Source organism: Gymnoscopelus braueri (genome assembly GCF_963280865.1).
Source record: "Gymnoscopelus braueri genome assembly, chromosome: 14".
NCBI lineage: Eukaryota > Metazoa > Chordata > Actinopteri > Myctophiformes > Myctophidae > Gymnoscopelus > Gymnoscopelus braueri.
This window is the reverse complement of record NC_137619.1, coordinates 2,738,454-2,755,073: the sequence shown is the minus strand read 5'-3', so window position 1 is coordinate 2,755,073 and position 16,620 is coordinate 2,738,454. Positions and strand designations below refer to the sequence as shown.

At 42.8% G+C, this 16,620-nt stretch overlaps 1 protein-coding gene across 1 annotated transcript in view; it reads left to right on the top strand.

Moving 5' to 3' along the window:
• Positions 1-16,620, top strand: part of ptpn20 (protein tyrosine phosphatase non-receptor type 20) — a gene marked incomplete at its 5' end in the record, with an annotated part of 105,519 nt that overhangs the window by 42,094 nt on the left and 46,805 nt on the right. The window contains 6 exons of the mRNA XM_080448931.1: positions 5,454-5,595; positions 7,669-7,880; positions 9,082-9,177; positions 10,090-10,649; positions 13,636-14,155; positions 15,116-15,277. Coding sequence (XP_080305057.1) covers positions 5,454-5,595; positions 7,669-7,880; positions 9,082-9,177; positions 10,090-10,649; positions 13,636-14,155; positions 15,116-15,277 — 1,692 coding nt within the window. The remainder of the gene's footprint in view (positions 1-5,453; positions 5,596-7,668; positions 7,881-9,081; positions 9,178-10,089; positions 10,650-13,635; positions 14,156-15,115; positions 15,278-16,620) is intronic.

The following is a 16,620-nucleotide window of genomic DNA, read 5'->3' as shown; positions in this document are numbered from 1 at the left end:
TCTGACAGGCATCTGGACACATAATCCACTCCTAAATGTATATCTACACTAATAAATAATCCCTGTGAAAATATAACATTTTATAAAGTAATTTAAGCAAACTGCTTTAACAGTCATTCAGTTGCATTGGCTATTTTAAAATAGCAGATCTGCAAGCTCAAAAACGGGTCGCATCGCGACGCGTTGTGAGCTTGTAGATCTGCTATTTTCAAAATATACAGCGCTTCTGCGAGCGCATTTTCGGGACTCCCGATGATCTTTTCATGGACAGTGAGGTGTACAAACTTACAGTAGCTTGTCCTATGTTATGGAGTTATGTCATAGAGAGTTTTGAAGACTACAACCTGGCTGGGTTAAGGATATAAACCTGACGCTCCAATCTCTTATTAACGTGGTGGCATGGAATCACTGCCGCCCGTCCGAGTCTCACGGGGAATATCCTACATGACTGCTTGTGCACTGCTCGGTATGGGTTAAATAAATTAATATACAAACGTATTCCATTCATGGCAATGTGATTGGTACCATAATATGTCATTCATGTAGGCTACAAGCCTACGTGACAAAGATTGTACCGCTACGGTACGGATTACATGAAAAACACAGCTGGGCGTGCGTGCGTGCGTGCGTGCGTGCGTGCGTGCGTGCGTGCGTGCGTGCGTGCGTGCGTGCGTGTGTGTGTGTGTGAGAGGGGCGTGTGCGTGTGTGGCGAGGCGATCGGGGGAAACTCTTTCTTATTGGCTTTTGATGTCTTTGGTCGTATTGTGGTTCTTCTTCATGTCGTAAAATCGGGGCGTTTTGAGAATATTTAAGGGCTGGCTGCTATATTTCAACCACACTGTAGTAGTGCACTCTGCCGCACTCTGCCGGCTGTATACAGGCAGTGCAGCTGCTGGCATTTCAGCACGGAGTTTCGAGTCACATGGGGGCGCGAGGCAATGAGAGCGTGAGTCACATGAGAGCGTGAACACAGACGGAGACACAGACGGAGACACACACACACAATCCAAGCACGGTGACATAGTATGCTCCACTTGGTCTTCCGCGTTCGCAATGACGCTCGTTTTCAGACGTGAGATTTATCAAAGCTCCGACCTGATGTACGCCAGGATTGGCTGAGTAGGATTCGTTGATAAATGTGACTTCGATGTTGGTGTACGGCCGAATATATGGAAAAATATATGCCGGTTTATACGCTCCGTTGATAAATGAGGGCCACTGTACTGTATATCTGTATTTATGTGTTTACAAACATAAATATATGTAATTAATTATACAATGACATTAGGATGCATAAAACTAAATAAGTAAAAATTAATACATACAGTTACAGTGCAGAAGAGAAATAAAAAGACAAGTAACTCAATTAAAGGGTGTTTAGTTGTGTTCTAAAACAGGGGTCTTCAACGTTTTCAGGCCAAGGACCCCCTAGCTGAGAGAGAGATGAAGCAGGGACCCCCTACTCTATATTGTATAAAACTGTGTTTCAGATTAAAGTTTTATTTGAACTTAGTCTGCTCTTTTTTTCCTCTACACCTATAGCCTCTTTGCCAAAAATAGCCGATCTACATGCTCTCGCGAGGCGTTGAGAGCTTGTAGATCTGCTATTTTCGGCTAATGTTCCCCTCAGAACAGGAATTCTAGGGTTCAAGTGGTTAATGTAAAAAAACTAAATCCTATCACACAAAGATTTGGCGGACCCCCTGTAGTAGCTCTGAGGACCCCCTATAGTAGCTCTGAGGACCCCCTAGGGGTCCCGGACCCCCTGTTGAAGACCCCTGTTCTAAAATAAATCAGAGTGGCAGCATGCAGTCCTGCACTTTTCTAGGAGTTTGTTCCAGATCTGATCTGTGGTGCAGAATAAAAACTGAAGCTACTTCCCTCCTCGTGTTTATTTTTGGTTTCAGGGACAGAAAGGAGACCTTTTCCCAGATGACCTACTGTATTATATACAGTACACATACAGTACACACAACTGTATTATATACAGTACACATGTAAAGTAAACACGTGTAAAGTAACTAAGTACATTTACTCAAGTACTGTACTTGAGTACACTTTTGAGAATAGTTTTACTTTCCTTGAGTATTTTCAATACTTTTACTTCTACTCCACAACATCTCAGAGACAAATATTGTACTTTTTACTCCACTACAATATTCTGACAACTTTAGTTACTAGTTACTTTTTTTGATTATGATAATTTTGATTATTATTACAAAATATGCATTAACCCCTTCAGCCCAATGCATACTTAGGCTATTTCAAAATAGCCGATCTACAAGCTCACAACTTTGCGACGCGTTGTGAGCTTGTAGATCTGCTATTTTCTGCTGTTTTCAAAGCATTTTTATACATTTGGAAACTTGTGAAATGGGACATTCTGCAAAATGAGTACTTTTACTTTCAGTACTTAAGTATATTTTAATGCAAATAATGTTGTACTTTTACTCAAGTAAATTTCTACATTGCAGTATTGATACTTTTATTTAAGTAAAAAAAAATACCGGTAGTACTTTTTCCACCACTCCTAATTGATGTATGGGCAGAGGCGTGTGTTTACATGTGTGGTTATTTTAGTCCTGGTTAAGCAGATTTCAGCTGGTTAAGGCAGGTTGACTAAGGTTAAGGCTGGTTAAGGCAGGTTGGTTAAGGCCACTCCGGTGGCTAAGCTGTTACTCAGCTTAAGCCTGATTTATATATTATCGTACAGCATACGTGGGCAACTGGCGGCCCGGGGGCCACATGCGGCCCCCACTTTCACTTAATGCGGCCCGCAGGTTAATATCAGAATACTGATATATTATTGATTTAAGCTGTTATGATTCCAAACATGACCTGCTTTAATTACTTCAGTCTATATTATAGTAGCTTAATGACTAGTACTAAAATTGTCTTTTTTATGTCCAATGTATTTGTATTTAAAGTAATACTAGGTAACGTTTTCAACAAAACTAAAGTTAAATTGTTTATCTTTTGTGAGTGGCAAAAGTTTCACAACACCCACTCCATGAATTTCACCCCCGGAAGCCTTTTATTTATATATTTTCTATTGAACGTTGTCGGGGGGGACTTTCCCGGGAAAATGACGTCATCTGGCCGGAAAACGGAGGCGGAATGCACTGGTTTCCTGTTTGGCCAGGAACTACCGCAACGGTTTCCTGTTTGGCCAGGAACTACCGCGCTAATAACAAAAAGGAACCTCACGCTGATTTTAAGAGAATGTAGGATTGGAAGATCGAAAAAGAACAGAAAAAGAAAGCACAGCTCATGGTAACTAATGCTCCACTGGCTAAGAGAAACGATCCGCAGATAGTATAAAACAATTAAAATAACGCTTTTTGAAACGCTTCCGGCTTCCGGTGAAAACAAATGGAATTCTGGGTAATCGAGGACTACGGAAATTGTATGCAGTGACGGTAGTGACCAGCAGAGGTTGCTAAAAATCGTTATTTGTGAATCTGCATTGTACAACTTTAAGTTCATAAAGTTAACATAAGTATAACTAAATGCATTTGAAATTAAATAGCAATGTTACTTTTCGGGATTCCTGTGAGTGAGTGTGTAAATATAGTGGCCCTTTCCATCATCAACGTTGCCCATCCCTGTCGTACAGTATACAACAGTGTATACTGTAACTTTAAAGCATTAAGCCCTTTCCACACTTTTTAAAATGTATTTGTTTAATTGGGAGCGTGCATTAATAAACAAAACATATGATTCAATGTAAATACACAGGAAAATACGCTAATTTCCATCCTTTAGTCCAGCAACATAAAAACAAGTGCTATGAAAACAAAAACATACCAGATGAGACATCAGTACAGTCAGACAGCATACATTAGACCCCCCAGAAAAACGTGGGCTAAAACTCTTGATTATGCTGGCTAAAACTCTTGATTATGCTGGCTAAAACTCTTGATTATGCAGGCTAAAACTCTTGATTATGCTGGCTAAAACTCTTGATTATGCAGGCTAAAACTCTTGATTATGCGGGCTAAAACTCTTGATTATGCGGGCTAAAACTCTTGATTATGTGGGCTAAAACTCTTGATTATGTGGGCTAAAATCCTTGATTTTGCGATTAAATATGCGGGGGGTTTTGCAATTTTATGCGGTGAAATTGCGGGAAGTTGCGAAATATGCGGAAAGTTGTGAAATATGCGGCAATATGCAAAATATTGAAATATGCGGAAATATGCGATGCGAAGCGCATATTATGCGATGCGATGCAGCCTTTTTGAAAAAACATTACCCCCGCATAATTATGCAGCATTTTGCTGATTATGCGGTAAATTATGCGATCGCATAATCGCATTTTCCTGGAGGGTCTAATAAAAAAAATAATAATACAATCACAGAAACAGACGCATTTCTGCAAGAAAAAGGTTAGACATTGTTCAGCTCTTGAGGTGGACGGACGGCTGTGTGTGTGAGATGAACACCAAACGAGACCATTTCATGGGATCACAACTCGCTTGTCGCTCCGCCGGTCAACTTGCCCTCCCGTGCCTCCCTGACCCAGTGGTTCTCAAACTTTTTCATGTCAAGAACCCCCAAACTGACACTTATTAGCCACGGACCCCCATTTGGAAATATATGCCAAGGACCCCCATAAGAGAAGATTTTCACGGCTCTAGCAGTGATTTTCAGCCATTTTAATGTCAATGACCCCCATGCATTAGGCTACGGACCCCCATTGAATGGCATTTCTATCTCTGGGACCCCAATTAAATTGTAAAATCAATGTTAATTTAACTCTGAGCGTGTACAAATGGAACCAAATGGACCCGTTAGGGTCCATTTGGTTCCATTTGTACACACTCTGAGTTACAGGCCCATAAGAGTCAATTTGGTTCCCAACTATCTATCATTTAGCTGGGGACCCCCTGGAACTCCCCCAAGGACCCCTGGGGGTCCCCAGACCCCACTTTGAGAACCAATGCCCTAACCTGCCCGCTCGCCTCTCACTGAAAACTAATTACTAGGCACATCAGTCGCTTCCCCTGGGTTAAAAGCTTTGACCTCTCTGTGTGTACAGTGTGTACAGTAAGCAAAAAGGTCATTCCGTTATTTACATTTCAATTCAATTATTGTAAATCTGAGGAGGGGGAAAAAAGACAGTGTTTTATAATACATCATTTTTCATTATTATTACACTTATTTTCATGTGATTAATTGTCCAAAATATATATATTTCTTATATATAATATAACTGTTGTGTGTGTCATGAATATACGCTATTATACGCTTATTATTTGATATCAAATTTGATCTACGAAATTTGATCTACGAATAAAAGCTAGAATGACGTGTCAACTATATGAATAGTTTGAAGCAAAATGCTTGCTGGGGAATCTAAAATATATGCTGTGTGCGTGCGTGTGTGTGTGTGTGTGTGTGTGTGTGTGTGTGTGTGTGTGTGTGTGCGTGTGCGTGTGTTTCCCCTGTAGGTTGTGAGTCTGCTGCTGGAGAGGGACCCCATGGTGCTCTTGGAGCCCGGAGCCGCCTCCCCCGCCAAATCCCCCAGGCCCCGGGTCTCCATAGATACGACCTTGAGTAGCAGAGCCAAGGACTACACGTTCGCCCATGAGGGTAAGTACGCACGCACGCACGCACGCACGCACGCACGCACGCACACGCGCACACACGCACACGCACACACACGCACACACACACACACACACACACATGCACACACACACACACACACACACACTGCCCAGAGGTGACAGTGAGTCTTGTGACAGTTACACTGTGGTTGCTGTCAGATTCTCCTGCCCCCCCCCCCCCCCGGGGGACTTGAACCGGCCCGTTGACTGTCTCAGCTCTGCGTGTTTCCTCTTAACCCCTTCAGTCCGGTTTCTGTCCACCTCAAGAGCTGAACAGTGTCTAACCTTTTTCTTGCAGAAATGCGTCTGTTCACATGATTTCTTTGGCCTTTCAAAAATAGCAGATATACAAGCTCATAGCTATATTTAGATATTTAGATATTGTTATATAGAAAAATCGTGAACATTTTTGAAAATCTTTGAATATGTTATATATACATTTTAAACTCAAATTTTTGCTCCTGGGGGGGTCCCTGGAACAAAATATTTTGAGATGGCGGGGTCCGCCTGACACATACATATCATTTTGGGGGTCCTTGACATAAAAAAGTTTGAGAACCACTGATATTATAGCAACATATATATATATATATATATATATATATATATATATATATATATATATATATATATATATATATATATATATATATATATATATTCCCCCAGAAGCAAAGATTTGAGTTAAAAAATGTTCACTTTAAAAAGATATACTATATATTCAAAGATTTGCACAAATCTTTCACGCTTTTTCAACAAAAATAAAATAGCAGATCTACGAGCTCGTAGTGCGGCACTCGGTGCCGTGCTATGAGCTTGTAGATCTGCTATTTTTTGAATAGCCCAAAGTATAAAATAACGGTTATAGCAAACAAAAATCTAAAATGACACATATATGCGTTCCCGGATTGAAAGGGTCTTTTATCAGAGCGTGACGCTGAACACATCCTGACACAATGTGACAATATCTTTACTGTTACATTCCTCCTGGAAGCTTTGTTCAAAATAGACACTTTGCCAGTGGTGTAAAGTAACTAGGGCTGTCAAACGAATATTCGATATTCGAATATTATTCGAATATTGGGAAAATATGTATATTCGAATATGAAAATGTATTTTTGAATTTTAAAAATATATGTATATTTTTTTATGTTTATTTGACAGGGAAAATACAAAAAAACGATATCAAGTTATAAAAACAAACAAAAGATGTGTTTTATTGGATCCGAGCACTCGATACACCAATTAAAAAAATATATATACCAGTATTTTTTTATAATAATAATATTCGAATATATTTGAATATCTGCCAATTTTTAAGACCAATATTCGAATATCATTTCTGAGGAAAGTTGACAGCCCTAAAAGTAACTAAGTAAAGTGTTTTTACTTTACTGGAGTATTTTATCACTTTTCTGTACTTTTACTTTACTCCACTACATCTCAGAGGCAAATATTGTACTTTTTACTCCACTGCAATTATTTTGAAAACTTGAGTTACTAGTTACTTTGTAGGTTTTGATTATTATTACAAAACATACATTAATCACTTTGTCTATTTGAAAATAGCCGATCTACAAGCTCACAACGCGTCAAATCGCGACACAAGCTTGCATATCTGCTACTTTTCATGCTTTTGTGTGACCCTGTAGTATGATCAAGTAGGGCGTGTGTGTCAAGTAGGGCGTCTGCTATTTTTGAAAAATCTTGAAAAAGTGTGCGTAGTGTGCGTATCTTTGAATATTAATATTTTTTAAAGCGAAAATTAATTAACTGATATCTTTGCTTCTGGCGGTCCCTGGCACAAAATATTTTCAAATGGGGGGTCCGCGGCCAAATGTGTATCAATTTAGGGGTCCTTGGCATGAAAAAGGTTGAAAACCACTGACCTAGAGAGAAAAAAACTAACATTGTCTGGCCACTTTGTTTGCATTTGTTTCACTGATTGGAGCCTTTGGGACGGCAATGGGAAATCAATTCCCGAAAAACTACTCTGGTTACAGCTTTTTGTGCTAGTTGTCGATGAATGCTTTGTCGTTCCGTCTGTTTTCTCTAGAAAACACCATGGAGGTGGTTCTGAGGAAGAGTCAGTCCGGCCTGGGCTTCAGTTTCTACATCTCGGACATCACGTCGGGGCCGGACGCCGGCAGCGTGGTCCGGATCAAACGGCTGTTCGCCGGCCAGCCGGCGGCGGACAGCGGCCTCCTGCGGGAGGGAGACATCATCATCTCTGTGAACGGGGAGTGCATCAGGGACCTCTCCTATCAGGTAAAGAGCTGTGCTATTTTAAAGGTTAAGTGATTTTTTGGGTTTTATTTGTTAAACGGTTAAAGCTCTTTATCGTTGCTGTCGGGCAGAAACCTCTTATCTCCATCTTTCTCTTTTTTTCGTAAATGAATGCCCTACTTGATCATTCTACGTAGTCACACAAAAGTATCAAAAGACTTACAAGCTCAAGGCAGATCTACAAGCTCTAAATGCGTCGCTTCGCGCCGCGTTGCGAGCTTGTGTATCTGCTGCTTTTGCTGTTTTTTAGTTTTTTTTTTGGGGTGAACTATCCCTTTAATAAATCAGTGCTATTCAACACCCTTTACCTCTGTTTGTGGGTTTTGCAACTATTGAACAAATGAAAAGTGTTAAAAAGCTCTTCTGAATAAACCTCCTGACTCCATTGGATCCTCAAACTGTCCGAAAAATAACCTAAAAATAACCTAATGACTGTGTCATTCTGATCAATGATGGACAATCTCAACATTCACTAGTTAAAAACCTCCTAACTCAGGGGTCTTCAACGTTTTCAGCCCAAGGACCCCCTAGCTGAGAGAGAGATGAAGCAGGGACCCCCTCTATATTGTATAAAATTGTGTTTCAGATTCAACTTTTTTTGTTGACGTTTACTGTTCTTTTCCCCTCTACACATAGACCTCTTTGCCAAAAATAGCTGATCTACAAGCTCACAACGCCTCGCGTTGTGAGCTTGTAGATCTGCTATTTTTGGCTAAAGTTCTCCTCAGAAAAGAGATGCTAGGGTTCAAGTGGTTAAGAAATATATAACTCTGAGGACCCCCTGTTGAAGACCCTTGTCCTAACTCCACTTGAGCTGGATGTGGGTAAAGTGATGATAATATAAGGACACATGTATAAAGTTAGTCAGCATACCAACTTTTATGAGCCACTATTATGTTGTTTCATTTTGTTGTTGTTGTTGGACATAGTTGGTTTCTGCCTGACAGCAGAGAGATAGTATGTACATAACTTGTTTCTGTTTTATAAAGCTAGAAACACTGTTCACTGTTACTGTCTTTTCATTGTCTTGTACTGTCAAATGATTGTCTTATTATTGTCTTTACGTTATTATTTTCTTACTGTCGTATTACAGTCTCACAGTCTTATCGTATTGTTGTCTTATTGTGGCGTTACTGTCTTATTATTGTATTGTTGTCTTGTTGCTGTTTTGCTATTGTCTCAGAGGGTCTTGACTCTTCTACGGGGGGCTCCGTCGGAAGTTCACCTGCTGATCTGCAGACCAAGTGCTCGATCGTTGGGCAATTTGGATGACCTGCTGGTGAGCACGAGCGCGCGCACACGCGCACACACGCACACGCGCACACGCACGCACGCACGCACGCACGCACGCACACACACACACACACACACACACACACACACACACACACACATTTTTATTTTTTTATTAGTTTTTTCAGTTTAAGACATAAATCATGTCAAAATATAAATAGAGTTAAAAGAAAATGTAATGCAAGATCATGATCACTTGTCTATAAACGCTAGATACAGGCAGACTACCATACAGTTATGGGTATAGATGACAGCGTCTTTTCCATATAAAGTGACTGCCAATAATGTCAGACACAGCACAATATTTCATTAATTGTTTTGCCCTTCTTTTACCCAGTCTGACAATTTGTAGCCCTCGCACACACATCGTATGGACATGCCCTAAGCTGCCAAATGTCAAAGCAATTGTTTTACATTTGTACCCACATGCTACTATCGATAATATCTTAAAGTAATACAATAATATTGAATAAATTAGGATTGTTCCATTCGTTGATATATAAAAAAATACAATACCCAAAAATGTGCTTCTAGATAATTCGATCAATCGCAAAACCAATCGATAGAGTCTATCTATTGCTTTTGAACACACACAAGCCCTTGCTGAGGCACGTCAAAAAAAAAACCCTCATAATATGTGGTCGTGGTATAAATAAATAAAATGGTTTGGGAACCCCTGTGATAGACTAATGTCTCAGAAAAGAGTGTCTTGGTGTTGCATGCTGTAAATAGCAGATACACAAGCTTGTAGATCTGCTTTTTACTGAGCACGACACCGGTACGCAACTACTTACTTAAGTAAAACATGTGAGTACTTTTTCCACCACTGTGTGTGTGTGTGCGTGTGTGTGTGTGTGCGTGTGTGCGTGCGTGTGTGTGTGTGTGTGTGTGTGTACAGAGCCCATATCCTGGTAGCAGAGAGGTGCGCTCCAGGTCTCTGGACATCGTTCTGGATGAGGACTACAGCCAGCTGCTCTTCAAGCTGATGACAGAGGACGTCATCCTGAACGATGTCTTGCCCAGGGAGGAAGAGGACGACGATGACGACTGGGTCCCCGTGTTGCAGCCCCCCCCTCCGCCCAAACTCCTCCCCCCGCCCGCGGTCGGATGCCTGCGTCTCCGCCTGGACCCCCCGGCCCCTCCCCCAGTGGCGCCGGCTCCCCCGTCTCCCCCTCGCTTGCCCCCCTCGCCCACCTCGCCCCCCGCCTCGCCCCCGTCCCCCATGTCGCCGGCCTCGCCCGCCGCCTCCCCTACGTCGTCGTCGACGGGGCCGCCGCCCGCCTCGGCGAGGGGCACGCCCACCTCGTTGCGGGCTCCGCCCCACTGCGCCAGGGAGCCACAGGAAGTCAATGACAAAGGGGGAGGAGCCGAGCACGTCAACATGGCCGCGTACTCGGCGGCGGAGCTTTTGGACGCCTGCCCCGGCTCAAAGCCTGGCTCGAAGCCTATGTACACCAGGTAATGCACTCACATGCACGCACGCACGCACCAACGCACACACACACACACACACACACACACACACACACACACCAGCCTCATCTCACACAATTTAGTATACATTGCACAGGCCCAGTGCATGTAATTCCCGAAAATCCGTGCATATGTACGGCGAGTTCCACGGTGGGCGTAACCAGTTGCAACCCGGAAGCAGAGCAGTCCCCAGAACAGAATGTACGATTCTGTGCCTATCGGTACATAACTCAAACGGCGCTGACTAGGCTCAAGCGAACGTCGCAACGTTCGGGATGGCAACTCGTTTGCCTTAGCTCTTTCGGTGGTCCCTCACGTGGCTCCAGTTTGCTTGAAACTGCATGTGCCCTGAGACCAGCATTGAGAAACTGCCCTCAGAGCAGCAAATGAATGTTGTTATATGTAAATGCAACAATGTTAATTTGCTGCTCTCAGGGCACTTTCTCAATGCTGCTCTCAGGGCAGTTTCTCAATGCTCGTCTCAGGGCAGCGTATAGCCTTCTATAGTTATATAGATGCAACAATGTTAATTTGCTGCACTGAGGGCAGTGTCTCAATACTGCTCTGAGGGCAGCTTAAATGATACACATACAACATCATTAATTTACTGCTCTGAGGGCAGTTTCTCAATGCTGGTCTAAGGGCAGCTTGTAATCTTCTACAGGTATATATATGCAACAATGTTAATTTGCTGCTCTCAGGGCAGTTTCCCAATGCTGCTCTCAGGGCAGTTTCTCAATGCTGGTCTCAGGGCAGCTTGTAATCTTCTACAGGTATATATATGCAACAATGTTAATTTGGTGCTCTCAGGGCACTTTCTAAATGCTGCTCTCAGGGCAGTTTCTCAATGCTGGTCTCAGGGCAGCTTATAGCCCTCTACAGGTATATACAGTATATGCAACAATGTTAATTTGCTGCTCTCAGGGCACTTTCTCAATGCTGCTCTCAGGGCAGCTTATAGCCTTCTACAGGTATATATATGAAACAATGTTAATTTGATGCTCTCAGGGCACTTTATCTATAGAGCACCAAAGTCCTGACGTGACTCGTTCATCCCCAGGTTTGCGGAAGTAATTTCTCTATGGAGAATAACATTGGGTCATCTTAGAATCGTCTCATATAAGAATTGTGGTCCAAAAATAAACACCGCGTGTCGGCGTTATTGTCAGGGAGGGGGTTCTGTATCGTTTATGATAGTCAGTCACTTATATTTGATACAGTCTGTTTCTGGCGAAAATGTAACTAATTTGGCGGAAGTAACATTAGCGTTTTTTCACCGTCAGTTGATGCTTCATATCCATAAGAGTCAACACGCCGGGGTCATTTGTTTATTTTTGGAACACAGTTCTTATTTGACGCGATATTAAATACGTCTATGGGATTCAGAACGGGGGTGGAAAACTGCGAACCAGGTAGACAAACAAAGGATGTGTAAATGACGTCAGACTTCGGCGGTCTATGCTGGTCTCAGGGCAGCTTATAGCCTTCTATAGTTATATAGATGCAACAATGCAACAATTTGCTGCTCTGAGGGCAGTTTCTCAATGCTGCTCTGAGGGCAGTTTCACAATGCTGCTCTCAGGGCAGCTTAAATGATACACATACAACATCATTAATGTGCTGCTCTGAGGGCAGTTTCTCAATGCTGGTCTAAGGGCAGCTTGTAATCTTCTACAGGTATATATATGCAACAATGTTAATTTGGTGCTCTCAGGGCAGTTTCTCAATGCTGCTCTCAGGGCAGTTTCTCAATGCTGGTCTCAGGGCAGCTTATAGCCTTCTACAGGTATATATATGCAATTATGTTAATTTGCTGCTCTTAGGGCACTTTCTCAATGCTGCTCTCAGGGCAGCTTAAATGATATACATACATTGTTGCTTATAAATACGTGTAGAAGATTACAAGCTGCCCTGAGACCAGCATTGAGAAACTGCCCTCAGAGCAGCAAATTAATATTGTTGTATGTAAATGCAACAATGTTAATTTGCTGCTCTCAGGGCACTTTCTCAATGCTGCTCTCAGGGCAGTTTCTCAATGCTGGTCTCAGGGCAGCTTATAGCCTTCTATAGTTATATAGATGCAACAATGTTAATTTGCTGCTCTGAGGGCAGTTTCTCAATGCTGCTCTGAGGGCAGCTTAAATGATACACATACAACATCGTTATTTTGCTGCTCTGAGGGCAGTTTCTCAATGCTGGTCTAAGGGCAGCTTGTAATCTTCTACAGGTATATATATGCAACAATGTTAATTTGGTGCTCTCAGGGCACTTTCTAAATGCTGCTCTCAGGGCAGTTTCTCAATGCTGGTCTCAGGGCAGCTTATAGCCCTCTACAGGTATATACAGTATATGCAACAATATTAATTTGCTGCTCTCAGGGCACTTTCTCAATGCTGCTCTCAGGGCAGCTTAAATGATATACAACAACATAAATTTGCTGCTCTCAGGGCAGTTTCTCAATGCTGCTCTCAGGGCAGTTTCTCAATGCTGGTCTCAGGGCAGTTTCTCAATGCTGGTCTCAGGGCAGCTTATAGCCTTCTATAGTTATATAGATGCAACAATGTTAATTTGCTGCTCTGAGGGCAGTTTCTCAATGCTGCTCTGAGGGCAGCTTAAATGACACACATACAACATCATTAATTTGCTGCTCTGAGGGCAGTTTCTCAATGCTGGTCTAAGGGCAGCTTGTAATCTTCTACAGGTATATAAATGCAACAATGTTAATTTGGTGCTCTCAGGGCAGTTTCCCAATGCTGCTCTCAGGGCAGTTTATAGCCTTCTATAGTTATATAGATGCAACAACTCTAGGTGTGAGTGCTGCCCGGACCTCTAGTTTTAAAAAGAGGGTATCATTCTGGTCTTCTTGCGTGCTGAACCGAAAGCCTCATACCAAACGGCTCAATGCAAATTACACCCCTAATATGTGTGTTTATATATATATATATTATTTATACAAACGTTCTACCTACAGCGGCGTCAGAGAGGAGGCGGACGGGAGTCTGACCTACTGCCTGATGGGGAACGGGCTGACCATCCTGGCGGACGAGGAGTACATGACCATCAGCTCCACCCTGGAGCCTCCGTACAGCGCCCCGCCCACCTCCACCACCTCCAGGCCTCATCACCTGCTCGGCCAATTCCCCTGCTCCACCCCGCCCCCCCGCCCTCCCCCACACTGTGCGGCGGCGGCGTCCATAGCCCCCAGTCACAGCTTCCACGGGCACGTGCTCACCCCGCCCGCGCACCGCCGCACCGGCTTCATGCCCCCCAGCAGCTTCTCCTCAGACACCCTGGTCCTGGCGCGCCCCCTGGCGCCGCCCGCGGCCCCCCAGCCTCTGACCACCCAGCCGCCCAAAGCCCAGTACCGCCCCCCGCCGGCGGCCACGGTCCAACAGCAGCAGACCCTGCTCCCGGGTCAGTACACGCCCGTCTTCAAGACCAGCAAGCCTCCGGCTCCTCCGCCTCCTCCTCCACCCATCATCACCACCCAGGTAGGCTCCTCCTCCTCCTCCTCCACCCATCATCACCACCCAGGTAGGCTCCTCCTCCTCCTCCTCCACCCATCATCACCACCCCAGTAGGCTCCTCCTCCTCCTCCACCCATCATCACCACCCCAGTAGGCTCCTCCTCCTCCTCCACCCATCATCACCACCCCAGTAGGCTTGTAACCAGTGATTATTAGCTGTTGATAATTGTGGGATCGCTAAAACGATCACACTAATGTTATTGCCAATATTCCCACCGTTTTTTTGGACCCTAACTAGTCCTTCATACTTTTAGCTACAAACTCCGTTCCAACTCTTCAACGTTCGGCCTACTCGGGACATGTCGGCTACCATTTGAATTTTTGAAATAATTTGTACTTTTAGAGATATTTCACTTTTTACTGCTAAAAAAATCCCATTCATTTCAATGGGGAAATTCATACTTTTAGCTAGAAACTCAGTTCCAACTCTATAACGTTCAGCCTACTTAGGACATATTGGCTACCATTTGATTTTTTTTTAAAAGAAATCACTTTTAGAGATATTTCACTTTTTACTGCTAAAAAAAATCCCATTCATTTCAATTGGGAAATTCATACTTTTAGCTAGAAACTCAGTTCCAACTCTATAACGTTCGGCCTACTTAGGACATATCGGCTACCATTAGAATTTCTTTAAACAATTTAACTTTTAGAGATATTTCACTTTTAATTGTCACTGCGACGCATTGTGAGCTTGTAAATCTGCTATTTTCAAAAGATTTGTATACATTTGAAAACTTGTGAAACGGTACATTCTGCATAATGAGTACTTTAATGAGTACTCTACTTTTGGTACTTTAAGTACATATTAATACCAATACTTTTGAACATTTACTCAAGTACATTTTTAATTCCAGACTTTTACAGAGTATTTCTACATTGCAGTATTGATACTTTTACTTAAGTAAAAAAATGTATTTCCAGGTCAGCTCCTCCGTAGCCCACTGCAGCAACCCCCACGCCCCGGCACAGCCGTCCCCCCTGACCCAGAACCACCTGGCGCCCCCCAGGGAGGAGCCACAGCGGAGGTCCATCACCTACAGGGACTACGACGACGACGAAGACGACGAGGAGGAGCGCAGAAAGGCAAGTTGTGTGAGGTTTCATTGTGTCTTCTTGTCCTGCATTTCCCTGCTGTCGGGCAGAAACCTCTTATCTCCATGTTTTTGTGTTTTTCCCCCCGTAAATTAACGCCCTATACCTGATCACACTACAGCGTCACACGAAAGCATCAAAAGTAGCAGATCTGCTACTTTTGCTACTTTTGGATTTGAATCCTGAAAAGCTACAGTTTTGGACATATGAGGTTTCTACCCCAACGATTTAAAGGTGCTGTAAGTGATGTTTTTTTCTTTTTTTTTAAGACAAAAGGTGTTCTTGCTCTATATATTCCGATAGTTATCCTCTCTATAGAGTGTTGTCGCAGTAAACAGGGGTCCCCCCATCTCCCCCCATCTCTCCACCTCTTTAGTAAACAGAAAATAAAATGTTCAGGTCTGGGATAGCACTTTCCTCCAATCAGGAGAGATAACCCAAGAAAGATAATTGATCAGCTTCAATTTGATTCAAGTGTTCTACTGCTAATTTATAACCCTCATTTTATTTGTCCTTAAGTCTTCTTATTATAAGAGACTTTGAGGCTTGTTTTTATTGATAGTCGCAGGTTGCGTATAGTTTTTTTTTTTTGGGGGGGAAGGGGGCTTGTATTGGACTGATGTTCTCAAAACCAAAGGAGACAACACAGATTGGTGAGACTAGCTACGCTGTAGCCTGTCACACAGCCAGTAGTGCTGCTGACCATCTCAAATTAATTGTGTCAAATTAATTGTATCCAGTTGTGATACAGAACTCAAAATACATCAGAAGAAATGCACTGCTTTAATAAAGCTTTTTTTCTTCTTTTCATAGCCCTAGTTGCTCGTTTCTCGCGTGAAGTCTGGCCACACTGATTTTATTTAGTCACTTCCAATTTCAATTGTTTATCCTATATCATATATGAGTTCTCTCTCCTGATTGGATCAAATTGGTATCTGTTTAACTGTTTTGATTTTGTTGTCCTGTTTACTAAAAAGTTGGAGATGGGGAGACAGACCCCTGTTACTGAACAAACACTCTATATCGGTTATCGGAATATAGAGCTATTATTTAACACTTATTTTAACAAAAGAATATCACTTACAGCACCTTTAACCACTTCATCCTGGCATCCCCATGTTGGGCATGTCATTATCGCAAAAATAAAAAATAAAGAAAGGAAGAAACGAATGTCAAAGAGTTTCAAAAAGTTTCAAAAATAGTGAAATTAGCAGACCTACTGTACAAGATTGCAACACGGCGCGATGTGATGCGTTGTGAGCTTATAGATCGGCTATTTTCACTATTTTTGTGCGACACCGTTGTACAACGAATGTCTGTCAGCCATTCATCAC